This window comes from Symphodus melops (genome assembly GCF_947650265.1).
Source record: "Symphodus melops genome assembly, chromosome: 17".
NCBI lineage: Eukaryota > Metazoa > Chordata > Actinopteri > Labriformes > Labridae > Symphodus > Symphodus melops.
The window spans coordinates 21,334,051-21,349,369 of record NC_136707.1 but is presented as its reverse complement, the minus strand read 5'-3'; the positions used below and the strand labels follow the sequence as shown (position 1 = coordinate 21,349,369).

Here is a 15,319-nt window from a genome sequence, read left to right as displayed (position 1 = left end):
ACTTTGACTTGAAAATATGTTGACATACATTTCTCAACCACTAAAGTTAAAATGACTAAGCAGACTTTGAAACAACCTCCTGCCGTCTTCCATAAAGAGCTGAGTGCTCTGGGGGTTTAAAGAGCATCTACCACCGCTTTGAGCAGACTTTTCTTTAATTTCCCTCATCGATCTGGTGGGTGATTGATGGCTGGATAATTGCAGGCTGCATCCTTATCATCTTGTGTTTGTTAACTTGTTTTTTTAAAGTTCTTTTTGTTGATGCTCAGTCCACCTATAAAGTTAATCTGTGGTGACTGATGTTGTTCATTTATCTGTGTTTCAGCCTGACACAGGAAGAACAGAACTTTTGACTTACTTTAGTTTGCCTGATGAAGGTCAGGTGCTGCAGTGTGCAGGAGTTTGCTTGCTTGTTTTGAAACACTTGTTCCTCCCAAGCACCTGTCCTGTAAAATAGATCATTAATTAAAATAGATTATTAGGTATTTCTGTACTTTGACTAACTTTTGTTAAATATTTATCTATTTATTCATTGTATACATACCCGGACAGTTACCCTTATTGTATCAGCCGGACAGAAAAGTTTGTGCTAACAACAAACAACAACTTGATATGCTCACTAAGTCCAAACTGTCATTATCAGAATTCATAATGTGCAACACGTGTAACCTGAAGATACCTCTGGAGAGCTCAGGTATTCAACAACCAAATGTTTGGGATGTAAACCACAGACATGGCGACACTGGTGGAGGTTATTGCCTCGAGCTGTCACGTCAATGCTGCAGCTCATATCGCATTCTGAAGACATGCAAAGTGGATCCGACAAACTGATGCAGGGGAAGTGTGGCAGCCATAAAATACAGAAAACAAATATACCTCCACTTTAAATAGGTTCTGTTTGTAGATTATGATAAAACATGCCAGCTTTTTTTTTGTAAATAAAGAAACAGTCGTTCAATTCTGTCTTCCCTCTGAGTGGAACATCTAACTTAGCATGTGCAGTGAGAGTGCCAGCTCTCTATTATTTCTAATGAGATAAATAAGAGTTCAATCAGAGAGCTGCTGGTCCCCCCTGATAGTGTCTGTTCTGACACAGGTGGAATATCTGGTATATTCTTAAAATCGCAAAGAGCTGCAGTTATTCTATTGTTTTGTCCATGGACCCATCAGCTTATTTGAAAAACCACTAACATTGTCCTTCATGGTTTGCTCACAGCCAGCGCGGCGTTTGAGGCTGCACAGACGCCCTCTAGCTGCACATCTGTAGGCTGCAGCCTCGCAGGGTTTCAGTCCTCCCTGTATAGCTCGTCTTTCATGTCACTAGTGATGCTTGTATGTGCAGACGCAGCCAATCTCTTCCTCATGACGCCACCGAGGCTGGGCTCAGCGGGCTTCCATCATAATATTTAACACACACACACACACCCTGGATGAACACTTGGACGGGAGACAAGGCAGCGTGAGGGTGGGAACAAATGACGACCATCCCTGCACCTGCCGGCCACTCTCTCGTTTGACTTGAACGAGAGTCGAAGCGGGACGGACAGCATCCGAGCATCTCCGCGGATCGCCTGTTCTGCTTGTGGATTTTTTTTTTACTTTCTTTTTCATTTTAAACACAACGAGGGGTTGTGTTGTTTGTGGACTGCGATCCCTTCTCTTGCTCAATCTGCGTGTTTGAGCAGATTTTGAAGAAGAATTTCAGCGCTTTTTTTTCCCCGGATCCCCCCCCCTCCTCCTCCCTGTTAACGATTAGTGCTCCGTCCTCCTGACACTGTATCCTATTCAGCAAGGCAATGAATGAATGACGAGCGCTGCTTGATCCGCTGCCAGTGAAGTGTCCACAATGTCTCAGTTCGTCCACCTGCCTGGGAGTGAAGAACTGGGACTATTCTAGCGAGCAAATACAGACTGAGAACATGGTGGAGTTTTTAACAGATTGACACGAATATTGTGCGCTATGATCACAGTAAATCTTCAAACAAACATCACTGCTTTGTCATCGTGTAACACTGCTGGACATCAATGTCGGTGGCGTGAGGTGCGCTGCGCTTAAAGCTGTATCAAGAAAAACAGGAGATGATAAAGATGATATTGTTTCGTAAATTCCGAGTGTTGATACTCATGGTGTTTCTGGTGGCGTGCACCATGCACATCATGATAGACTTGTTACCGAAGCTGGAGAAGCGTGCGGTGGGAGCGGAGAGCAGTGACAGCGGCTGTCAGTGCGCTCACCACCCGGGCGGGGAGGCGCAGGGCTGGGGGAAGCAGCGCGCCAGGTCGGCGGCTGAAGCGGGCTGGCCTAACAAGCACACGCTGAGGCTCCTGCAGGATTTCAGCAACGAGCCCAGCTCCAACCTCACATCGCATTCCCTGGAAAAGAACACGGCAGCCGGGGACAGAGCGGAGTCTCTCCGGCGTGCGGGACCGTCGGCGGGGGAGCACAAGCCGCTCATCGCAGACGCGAGCGGGGGTCGGACCTTCCCAGCCCAAGGTGTCTCCAGACTCTCTGTTCTGTTTGAGCAGCCTTTATACAAGGTCGACATTCCCTCTCTAACGGACGTCGACACTTTGTTTAACGTCAACACTGACATCAGGTTTTATCCCAGAGCGACAGGGAACCAAGGATGGTAAGCTCAAAGGGTTACAAGTGGGACAATTTAAAACTCATCTGTTGACGGGATGTTATTGAGGGACCAATTCTTAAAGATTTTCCACACGGGAAGAATGAACATTGAGTGTTAGAGGCTTCTTACTCGACTTGAATTGAATCTGATAGGTGTACATCTTGTCTGTCCCTCTGTCTGTCTAACTTTATTTCTTTCCTTTTAAAATTGATTTTCCATCTCTTCTCTACCTCCACCTTCATGCCACATCCGGCTTCTGCTGCATCTGCTCATCTCTCCTGTAGTAGAGCCACCTCACCTTTATAAGCACTGAGAAAATGCATTTTAACCCCATAATAGTCATATCCGTCTTGTTGCTTGTATTCATTCATTAGGGGACTGTAACTTATGTAATAATCAGTTGATGAAAGGAAAATGATCAGAACCAGAAGCTGCTTGCAACAAAACTTTGTGCCAAACCTGCTCTCTTCTGTCCCTCATGTTTCAGGCACAATGAAGAGGGGAACGAAGAGGAGGATGAGTTTTCTCCTACGGGAGAGGTGACAGCAGAGTCTTACCCCAACTGGTTACGCTTCCACATCGGCATCAACCGCTACGAGCTGTACTCCAGACACAGTCCCGCCCTGGACGCCTTACTGAAGGACCTGGTCACACAGAGGATCACCAGCGTGGGTAAGTGTGTGCGTGTGTGTGTGTTGTATTGTGTGGTAGGTTGTTGTTTAAATTAAAGGACCAGTTCTGGTCACTTTTGCAAACATTGCCTCTAAAAGAGAGGTTGTTTCATGAAATATTAATTTTCTGATAGTTTTAATTTATAGAACTGGCTTGCAAACCTATCTGACAGAATACCATACTTAAACACGTTTTCATAAAAGTTATTTATGTTCCTCTGATCTTGTTGTAATGGGACTTTAGATGCTTTTCTGCTTCTATAAAATTCAATTAAAATGAATGTACATTAAAGAATAATACTGCATCACAGTTTTTAAAGATAAAAGCAGCTAAAAATCCTTCAGATCAAAGACAATGCTGCACAGTTATTTGCCCAATATGTAGCCCTACATGCATCAGGTAACAAAGAACAGTGTTGAGAGGGGGAAAAAAGAAAGAGTTTTTTTTCTCACTTTATAATGTCATGTGGGGAATAGAGCCAAACCAACCTAGACAGAAGGTCTCATGAGCATCTTCAGCCTTCAGGAAGTGGCAGCACCTGCAGTGAGATTTGTGCACCCAGCTTGTCTGAGAGAAAAGTGAATCACCGTATGTTGGTACCTATGACTGTATGCAAGAAGGAGGTCATAATGACACACTTCTGCACTTCTGCTTATGTGTGCAGCTTTAGAAATCCATGTTCAGCAGGCGTTTCTCTCGGGCGCTTCATAAAGATTTAAACAATCTGTGTTTATCAAATCACAAGGCTGTTTTAGCCAATGAGAGAGCTTGAGGGTCTCAGGAGAAACCTTTATTAGGACACATGTTATGTCTTCTTAATGACTTTAATTTGATTAACAAACAACCCTTAAATGATATTCTAGTGTGCACTCTTCATTCGTAACAAGTTCAACCTTCCGGTAAGAGCATGCACACGCGCAACCTCAAATTGTTGTTGCTTTAAACTCTAAACACCCACTACTATCTCTCACATACTGATGACGAACAGGAACAAGTTCTGTACAATAGAAAAAGGAACTTGAGCATCATTACATCACAGTGGAGCTGCAGCTTTTGGAAGTATTGCTCTAAATTTGACAAAGTGCAAAGGTTCTATGTAAAATCATTTCTGCATGATATATCACTCCACTCTGAAGTCTGTAAAACATAGGCTGTGTTTTATTTCTATACTCTGTTTATTGGACATAATACTCCTCGAGTGTATGACTTCATTGTACTTTTTAACCATCGTATTATTCAGATACCATTGTTGTCAAGTGAGAGGAATATGAACATGAAAGATCATGTGTGGCTTCGTAAACTGGATTTCAATACCGACATCTCCTCCACTGATGCATGAAGTATCTCTGCCTTTGTTGTGTTCAAAAAAGGCTCATTGTGCTTCTTATTGACGCTGTCTCTAATGTGTCATTGTTATTAGGCCCTCCATCTCTCACAGGCAGCTCACAATCATTCACTCCCCTTCACTACACCGCCGTAGTTTCTGTGTGTTTTTGTCCCTCGTGTTTATACGATATAAAGCAGCAATCTGTGCACAGACACACCTATAAAACACCGTGTGTTGGTGAAAAGAACCCCCCACTGCAGTGTGGGTGTGTTGTTGTGGCTCTGGAAGCATGCATTAAAGCTTTTGAGCCCTGTAATTGTTGCACATACTTACCACTTAGCTGTCTCACTGAAAAAAAAAAAAAAAACAGCATTAGAAAGTTTCCCTGTTCAGCGTTTTTTGCACCCGAGTCCTCCCCTCGTCTCTGTTTGTCTCTCTCTGTCGGAGCAGGCTGCATGTGGCCTTTTGTTCAGTCCCCAGCAGGACTCATAAATCACACGCACAGTACGGTGCAGTGGCACAGGTGAGAGCAGGGTGGATTTATCATCCCAGCAGGGGATGGGAGGGGAGACTGATGGTGGTGCGGGGCGCAGTGCGGAGCTTTAAGGGAGAGCGGAGAACATGAAGGTTTAGAAAAAAGCTGACACAGGAATCGATTCATTGTGCATGCTTGGACAAAAAAGAAATACCAAGAGATAAATTGCCAGATCAGCAGAGAAACAAACATCCACACACGTGCTGAGACAGATGGCGTTAAGGAGAACGAAACCAATATCTTGTTGAAGTCTACTGAGGTTCAAGTTGTGGGATTGCATGTCAGCGTAGCAACAATCCTGGGAAACAATCAGCTGAGCTTCTCTGGCTTTTATATTTTTTCAGCAGGGGATTACCTTTTGTAGTATTTCAATTAAAAAATAAATTTTAAAATCGTCCATCAGAGTATTGAGGTCAGTCCCTCCAGGATTGCAGCTTGTGGCTTATGGGTTCAACTTCCCAGCATTAAAACATTAGTCCAGTCAATTGCAATCTCACAGAGGTTTTAGGCGTGTTGCGTAGCTGTACCAAGTTTAAAGATTACTCCAGGGGCACCATCCACTTGACCTGGCAGCAGCAAATCTGCTTCATGTAATGCTCGCAGTGTATTTTTCCTCTCAGTATCCTTCTTCTGTGGTAAACAAAATGCACTGAAGTGAGGTTATTAGGTTAGATTTTTAGCATCAACGTAAGTAAAATACGAAAGGTTTTGAAAATGAGTCACTGTAAATGTGGAGGCTTGCCAGCAGTGAGTAAGACAAAATGAGACAGACAGAGCAAAGCCGAGATAATGTGAATAAGAGGATGTCATGTACAAACAAGAAAGAGGAGAGATACAGTGTGACAGTCAGTAAACACAAAAGACAGCTCCGTGCAGGGGGGGGGAAAGTGCAGCCAGCTCCTCATCCAGCAAGCAGTCAGTAAGTGGGTCCACTACAGGGGGCTTATGTTGATATTGGGGTTAGGCAGAAGCGCCGTGTTGTGTAATATGCTCAAGTTAATGCGTTGTAATAAATGGGCAAATCCCCCCAAAGCCTGTCCATTATGACAGAAATACAAGGCATTTAGACAGGCCTGGCGGTCCCTTTGTTTGATTCAGAGGCAGGCAGGGAGCCCACAGTGAGTCCATCAGCCCCTGGGAGACACCGTGGACATGACGGATAGACAGAGACATGTGCCCCTGGCTCCTCTCCCAGGGCGCAGGAGGTCAGATTGTGAGTGTGTGTGAGAAGGGAAGTGGTTGTGGAGAGTCACAAGTGCACAAGCAATCACTGAAAATGTGTACAAGTCGTGAAGGCTTACAGAAAAAACATCTGCTCAGAATCAGATCTGTTGTGCAACAAGAGCACATGTTCTGCACACATGGATGACGGTTTGGGTCAGTTCATATAAAAAAAGAGAGGAATTGCAATTTAATGATACACTGCTGAATAGTGTTTCAGTGGACTCTGTTTTTGTCTCTGTAAAAAAAAGCACGTTTGGTTTTTAAGTCACATGCACGTTGTGAGAGCTACACCCTTGCAGATTGCTTGTTACACTTGGACAAGTCATCAATTTTCGTGTCCCATTCTCCGTCAAACCCCACAGCTAGCTGTTATTTTTAGCGAATACTTTTCGTGCCACATCTTGCTCTCAGCCACACCCACCTCTGTACTGCCACCGTGTCTGGCAGATTGGTCAATAGATGTAATATCTCTGTGATGCACTCGTGCAAAACTGCATTCCTCCAAATTGGCAAATAATAAAACAGCTGAGCATCTGTGGGATTGCATTTTTGTGCGTTTATGTCTGCGAGTGTGTGTTTGATGATGCTTCAAATGGTGATCTAACATCTTGATTGTTTTCCTTCCAGCCATGAAATCAGGAGGCACCCAGCTGAAGTTGATCATGACTTTCCAGAACTATGGACAAGCGCTGTTCAAGCCCATGAAGTAAGTGACACTGCAATTGACTGCCTGATACATTTCCATACGGCCCACACTACAACATCAGAGTATTTCTTTTATCGTTGTTTGAGCTCCCTTGTTAGACTTATTCCTAAGATTTTTGCGAAAATAAAATTTCCCCCCCTGAAAAAAACCAACATCAAAAATCAGTTTGTTACACTCGGTTTGATGCGCCCACTTGGAATGCATGTTTCAAAACTGCTTCAGAAAATCTCAGCTGAATAAGTGCCAAGTACTGCTGCTGCATGTATCAGATGTACAGCTCTCCTCTCTGTGTGATCTTTTTCTGTCTGCTTTTTTAATTAACATCAACAGGCTTATGTGTTAATTAAAATGAGCATTGAGCCGTCTTGAAGACGTCTTCGGGGATGCATATGTGTTGGCAAAGGCGCGTTGCCCATGAAAAAGAAAAGCCCTCCCTTTCAGCTGAGCCGAGTTTTGCCCGATGAATTCTCTTGCCGACACGGATAAACAGTGTCCAGGCCAACTGGGCTGTGATCAGAAGTAATTGCTCAGGAGCCTGGTTTGATTGCTGTGAAATGTAGAATGGTTTTCTACATGAAAGAATCTGCAGAGAGTGTCAGAGTCCGTGGAGGAGAAAGAGAGATGGAGACGGAGGGGAGATGAGGATGAGACAGATAGAGAAGGTGTTGGGTATGTTTGCCTTTACACGCTCATAAAGCTCGAAGTGTGACATCTTGACAACCTGCACAAGTGATCGTTTGTGATGAGCTCAACTAAAGCTAGCCCACTACCATACGAGCCAAAGTCACAGAAGAGCAATTCAAATGAGTTCAGGCCTTGTGTAAGAGCTGATTGTTCGAGATTGGTGTTCATACCTCTTTACTGTAACGAGAATGACCTTAAACCATATACTGCATGTCATATGTCCATGTTCTTACTCTGTGTTTCATCACAGCAAACACTGACTTTAGATATCCCAGTATGAGGCTTTGTTTCCAAAGCTGGCCTTGTGAGAATATGATCCAAACAACAGCAATGTGTGTTAATAGTAGCTTTCATACAAGCAAACATTTCAGGTCAACAGTGCAGCCTTCAGGCTTCAATGCCACATTCATATCTGACAACAGAGAGGACAATGGTCGCCTGGTCTGTGTGATATATATCTAGGCAGCATGGCCAATCAGACAATATGTGCACATGCATGGTATGACAGTATTTTTCAGAATGTCATGCAACTTATAGCTGAGAAAAAGATCATTTGTCTGGACAAATCTTTTGAAATACATATAAGAAATTGAATAATTGAAGTCTCAGGTTTGGAGGTGGAAGAATCTTCATGGTAAATGATTCAGATCTTGATGCTGTGATTTTTATTTTAAACTAAAATGAGATCTCACTGACTGGATGTTCAACAGGGAACACGCTGAGTTCTTAGAGAGATCTAAGCAAAGCAGTGTTTCTCAGTAGCTGTCAGAAAGCGTTGTGACAGTAATTACACGTCAGTTTCTGAATTATATGCTACAGATTCCAGCAGCTCTTTATTTAGCCTGTCATATTTTATTCAAAGTCGCTGCTTTGAATGTCACAGTCATCTGTCTCCAGTGTTTTTTTTGCAAGTCTTCAGAGTGAAAGACACAAATATCAGTTTTCTGTGAGAAATACTGTAAGAAGGTAACCTTTGTTCGACTTTTTATTTTTGTCATGGCGAGGATGTGTCCCACTTTTATTTTGGGAACTGTGATGCATTCTGGGTAGAGTAGTTCAGAGTGTTGCCATGTTGAGCAGTTTTTTTTCTTCACCTGTTCCATCGTGCAGCATCAAGTGGAGCTTCAAAGACGCTTTGATGTTACAGGCCTTCTTTGAGCTGAATGCAAATCTGTAAAGTGGCATGAGCCAGGAGACTGCACGCGCTGACAGCTCGCCAGACAACTCCACTCCAGGTTTTTCGCTGGGGAAAAAAAGTTTGAGACTTCGGTTTAGCTGTCAGGCTAACTTTATGAGTGTGTTCTGTGATTTCATGTGGGTAGAAGACGCTCACTTGTTTTTTCACACTGTAATTTGGTGTTAAGTGTTTCAGGTCACTACAGTTTCCACAAAACATCATCTCCTTTAAATGTTTTATGTTGAGATTTTATTCTTCTGCCAAAAGTTTAGATATGTGTGGATACAAAGTACCATTAGGGACCAGGTGCCAACAGGCCACGTGTGGAGCATGACTGTGCAGGATCGTGTGGAGATGTAGTTTAGATATCGATATAATGCACTAATAATTGTAAAACCATTAGCGGATAAATAGGCAGGCTGATTGCACACACTATGAAGGTTGTGTATATTGCCACAGAGGCAGATGCAACAACAGCTGTAGCTGCTGCTTTTTTACATCCATGCAAATTTGTTTTTTCGTTTTTTTGCAATTTCTTATGAGTGTGTGGAAGGATGAGCTGAGCCAAAGTCTGCTAGCCTGCATGATAGTGAGTGCTGCACAGTGCGGTTATTTTAGCTGCTGGTATCTTATCAGTCAAACATGTACAGCAATGAGGTTCCTCAGTTTGGGGTATTTGAGTTATTTACAGAGGTCAACTTGTGCAAAACTACAGGTGCAGTTATTATAACACCTTGGCTAGTTATCATAAAAATCCTCCCTTTTCAAAACAAGCTCAAAAACACAATATACAATTCTCAGTAAAGATGGCTACCTCAGATGGATTATTAGTGAAAGAAGGGAAAGCATGTGGAAAGAGCGCATCCTGGTGTTGGAAGATGGATCAGAAGCAGGAAGAGACGAGAGGGTTCGAGGAGCGGTTTTCATTGCCAACCTGTCAAAGAACCTGCTTTTCCAGCTGGAGCCAAGTTTCATGCCGAGCTGAGACCCTCCACGCCAGGCCTTCGTGTCTGTCTGGCTGCAGTCCCCGATGCCCATCCTACCCATCCCCTGCCAAGATCCCGGTTTACAGTGTGTACACAGAATGTTCATGTCATGCTAATTGGATTTGTCAGATGGATGGTTGGGGGATTGCAGAAGGAGGTGTAAGCCTCAGATATGCAATGAAAGAATTAATTTCTCCATCACTCTGTCTGACAGGCATGTTTGCGTCCCCTTCTCTTTGATTCTGTTGATAGTTTCGCAGCTCAGAATGGTTTGTGAACTGCATGAATGCCAGAAATGACTTTGATCGTCCCTGTTTTTTGTGTACATGCCGCAGCTGTGCCGAGAGCTGTTGGATCATCACGCAGGGTGCTTAACATGTGAAGATATGTGCGAGGGCATATACTGTATATAGGGCGCACATGCCCGTCCATAAGCACCGTTGGGAATCAGGATGCATCCTCCTCTTCATGAACCCGACCACTTTTGACAAGCATGGGCCCTTAGCGCTAGTCAAGCCAGTGGCGCTGGCTATGAAGCGCCATAGCTGCAAACCCCAAGAGGCTGCTGGGTTTTTATATCATCCACAGCCTGTTTCATGAACACAAATCCATCGTAGGGCCTCATCATATCTAATGCATCACAGTTTGGTTATGAATGACATTCCCCATGGATCATGTCTGCAGATGGGAATCCTATCAGGAATGAAAACAGCTAATATCCCCCAGAGACAGCCTCTCCCTGCTCTAGTTATTGCTCTGATCATGAAAGATTGATGATTTTATTATTGATTTCCATGCATGCATGTAAAGTGCAGGATGGATTGAACATCTTTGTGGAGCTTACCTGCTGACTGCAAATATTTCCTCTTTACAGGAACTGCCTTTTAATCTTCTTCAACCGCAGAGATTTTCAATCCATACGCTGAGATCACAGTCCTGTAGACTCGTGACTAGATAACAAGCATCTGTGGACCACATGACAACAAAAGCTGCTTCACAGATTGAGTTGTCTCTCACGTCTTTTTACACAAGCAGATGGAGTCATGAACAGAAATCCAATGACAGCAGAAAGGTATCAGATTACAGAAACAAAAGCTCGATCACACGAAGCATCAGCAGATCCATCTTGATCCTACCACGCCCCTTTGTGAAGGAAATGAACATCTCAATTCATGGATAATTACAGCACGATAACGCACATGCATGCACATTTAGTAAACACACATATGCATGCAAATGTATGCATGCATGCAATGCACAAACATACGAAATCACATCTTCTCCTCACGGCTAAATGAACCTCTTTCCATCTTTATACCTTCAACCCTTGGAGCTCTGCAATAAAAATCCGTCTGTCATAGCCAACATTTTAAAGGCTTCATTTTCTTTGAATCTGTCCAACAGAAGCTCGAAATAAAAGTCGATGAACCATCATGTTTGACAAAAGTGTTAAAACTGTTCCATGAAATAAGAAAAGTCTGAATAGAGCTTTTATTCGATTGAACAAGAGTGAAAAACAATTCTTCCACCCTCACACAACATGAAGCTTGGACAGGAAGGTGCAGGGGGTCTCAAGAAGCATGACATGACAACAAAAAAAAAGAGCGACGTGGAAATGGCGGCTGCGGGAATACTTTAACATATTCAACATTTTTCAGAAGAACATTTTATTTGGGCACTGTCATGTTTTCATTTATCTACACTCGTCTTTTTGTTGGTGTTTTATCAGATGCTTGATTCTCACTTTTTGTCATGATTGACATGTTTTTAAACCCACCATGAGTTGGCATTTAATTCCAGTTCCCTCCAGTGGCCACTACATTTTCCTCAAAGAGCTCCCTGGAGGGCCACAAGATCGCCTGTGGCCCTAATAAGTCGTACACACTTTCTAGAGGTGGCGTCTGAGCTCATCATTGGGTGTGTGCACAGATGAAGCATGTTACTATAGCCAGCTGTTCGTCCAGCTGCTGTTCACACACACTAATACAGAGACACACAAGCTGCAAAGAGGAGGAAGCTTTCGGGGTTACAGAGTTCCCGCACCCTCCCTCACCCGGGGCCAGTGCTGTGAAACTCCTGCCGCAGCTGCAGCCGCTCACTCAGCAGCGCTGAAGGTGTATCACACAAAAGACGGTGTATCAAAGTTTGCTGCAAAAGCAAAAGAGGCAATTAAATCATCATTTAACACTTCCCTAATGACTTTTACCTTGATCATTCAAAATGCATTGAAGCACATTATTTAAAAAGTCATGAAACATCACTCTCACGTTCTCATCTTAGATCAAAGATGAATTTTCCTGTGATGATTCTGACCTAAATCTTCATATTATAAAAGCTTCAGCTGTCCCCTCTCTCTCTCTCTCTCTCTCTCTCTCTCTCTCTCTCTGTCTCCACTTACTGATTGGTTATGTAAACTTTGGCTGCACGACTTTGAGCCTGCAGAGCGGCGCTTGGCAGCGAGAGACTCCTCAGGTTTTCTAGCGGCCCCCGCCGTGCCGTCCTGGCATCAGAGTGGCCTCACAGTCGTCCCTTTGAGCGCGCTCATGTCATACAAGCATAGCAGACCAATCAGCTGGCAGCAGAGAAAGCGGCTCAGGATGCCAAGCAATTTGTCAGACCTGGCTGTTCAAATCAATGACAATCTGTAGAGAGCAGGTGTGGTTTGTTCATGAGTGGGCAGAGATAGAGGAGGCTTAAAATCTGAGGGTAGAGTGTGTGTGTGTGTGTGTGTGTGTGTGTGTGTGAGAGAGAGAGTGTGTGTGTGTGTGTGTGTGTGTGTGTGTGTGTGTGTGTGTGTGCGCACATCCAGGATGTATGCTCTTTTAAATGTCAGTAGATTTTTGTATCCTTACCTCGAGGCTCGCTGTTTGTTTGGGTTTTTTTTTTTTGGCTCTTGAACATTTCAGTTTACCGTCAACCTTTTTTTCCTCATGTTTTCACGGTACTTTAGGAATATGTGCGTGTAGGGAGACGAGCACTAAAGTGAAAGTAGGATAAAATCTTCAGAAGTTGGAAGGTAATCTTTTCCATTGATGTATGAATGCAGAAAACAGACAACAAACAGTGCTGCGTGATTGTTTTCCCAAATGAACCCAACAGAAGGTTTAAGAGAAAATGTTTCAGAAAGGAGCGATGATTTTAAATACAGTCAGTGCAGTCAATGGGGGCACCAAAGCTTCATTGATTTTTACTGCTAGCTTAGCATGGAAAAGATTGTAGGAAGCCTAAGACTGGCAATGAAATGATTCTACGCCTGATGTCATTCATTTTAAAATTTCATGTTACAGCATCACATATAATGCCTTGTTAGTTTTAGTTTGTTTCCCACACTAAGCTGCTGTTCGGTTCGTTTTTTTCAGCCGATGTTTTGATGTCAATTCAACAATAAAAATTATTTTGAGGCAAAGAGAGGGACTGAGAGTGTGTTTAGAGTATAGCAATAAACGGTTGCAGGGTTGGGGGGGAATGAAAATAAATGTTTGAACTACTGGCTTGACCAAAGTTGCCAAATGCAGATTGACATGTTTGCCTGGCCACAAGGTTGAAACAAGCGGTTGTTTCTCAGCTGAATTTAAAGCTCACATATTTAAGAGTTGTATAAGTAGCTGACAGGAAAAGAATGCCTTAAAATTCTTTGAACAGAAATAACGTTTGCTAATTTCCTGTAAATCCTCGAGGTAAAAGACAACAAAGAGCCTTAAACCTTGAGATGAATTTGAGTTTTCGAGGCAAAGATTGTGTATGCTGTCCAACATTATCGGTTCACTTCTCCTCCTTCTCCTTCTCTTCAATATTTTATTGTCTTAATCTCTCTCTCTCTCACATGCGTGTATGCACGCACACACACACACACACACACACACAAGGGAATGCGTCCTGACATCTGTTCGTCATGTAGCTTTGTACTTGCAGCAGACTCTGGGCACCATTGACTCCATCTCTGTCTTTCAGATTAACTTGATTTCTAAGCTTCTCTAATGTGGCTGAAGATTGTCCATCTTAAACCGCCTCCCTCCTTCATTCAACCTGTCCTGACCTCCATCCTCCTTCTCTCCTTCTCTTTTTGTCATGCAGCTTCTGGGTCTAAAATGTTTTAATGTTCCGAGTCGGACTCTATGACTTATTTAAGGTCTCTTTCGCCCTCATTTAGACTTGCACTTTCATTTTTCTTATTTCAGGCATCCGTGTAAACAAACCCACATGATGACCTTCTCACTCTCTCCCTCATTCTGTAATGTTGCTTAGCAAATGGTGTGGGTTGTTTGCATGTGTTTGAGCTTAACGTGTTAATAGCTGGGTAACAGTGCATGAATGTATACGTGTGTGTGTGTGTGTGTGTGTCTGTGTGTGTGGACTCTGTGATGCGTTGACCTCTCGTAGGCTGTGAGATGAGCCGGTTAATTAGTGCGATGCTTTAACTGTCGTGTAACCAGCTGCAGTCAGTGGTTTGTCACATCTGCCTCGTTGTCACAGCACACACACACGCACACACACACAGACGCACACACACAATTTAAGTGGAAGATATAACTTAGCTTTATGAAGCATTAAAAACGTCTGCAGCTGAATTTTTGTGTGTGCTGTTTTAATTGAAGTGTCAGTCATCGCGTGTGTTCTGCTTATTATCTCGTTATGTGTCGTCATTAAAGAGTGTGTTTGGGTTTTCTGCAATCAGTCATTTCACATTTTACATCCCTCACGTCTGTCACATCACTGCCACAGCCTCGACTCTATTTGCAGGATGTTCTCTGAACAAGTCTCTCCGTGCTCCTCTCTCTCTTTCAGGGACTCTTTTCCCCGTCTACGTTTGTTGTCTATTCTTGATTCGTTACATTCTTGACACTCAGACTCTCGTAAAAAAAAACACCTTAAAAAAACATCAACAACAGAGGACTGTCTTATTTTAAACTGCCGAGCCTTAAACTCTCCTCACTCCCTCCCCTCTCCTCACATAAAGACATCGCTCATGAATGTTTTACTGGGTCAGCTCCTGAGGAAGTGCCGTCTCTCTTCATCACCACCACTCCCTTCCTCCCACTCTCTGTCCTCTATCCTCCTCTCCGTCTCCACCTCCCGTTCCTGCTCCTTTTTGGACTTGTTTGTTTGAGCGGCTGAGGCGGCACTAATCCTCGGCTTGTCCCTCTCCCTCTCGTTTAGAGCCTCCCGCTCCGTATTTTTAGATCCTCCTTGCTCCCTCTCTCTCTCTCTCTCTCTCTCTCTCGCTCTCTCTCTCTCTTTCTGTCTAACAAGTGTTTATCTTCTCCGAGTCATGTGGCAGAGCCGTGAGTGCCCTGATCTTAATGTGATTAAAGGCCAACTCAGTTTCTGGAGAAGATATTATGAGCGTGCGTCTGCGTCTTTGTAGTCGCTGAATCATCTCA

At 43.6% G+C, this 15,319-nt stretch overlaps 1 protein-coding gene across 1 annotated transcript in view; it reads left to right on the top strand.

Annotated features, from left to right (window-relative positions):
- Window positions 1–1,285: 1,285 nt before the first annotated feature.
- The window catches only part of fam20ca (FAM20C golgi associated secretory pathway kinase a), a 32,762-nt gene continuing 18,728 nt past the window's right edge, over window positions 1,286–15,319 (top strand). The window contains exons 1-3 of the mRNA XM_079365964.1: window positions 1,286–2,630; window positions 3,115–3,299; window positions 7,013–7,091. Coding sequence (XP_079222090.1) covers window positions 2,080–2,630; window positions 3,115–3,299; window positions 7,013–7,091 — 815 coding nt within the window. The 5' untranslated portion in view covers window positions 1,286–2,079. The remainder of the gene's footprint in view (window positions 2,631–3,114; window positions 3,300–7,012; window positions 7,092–15,319) is intronic.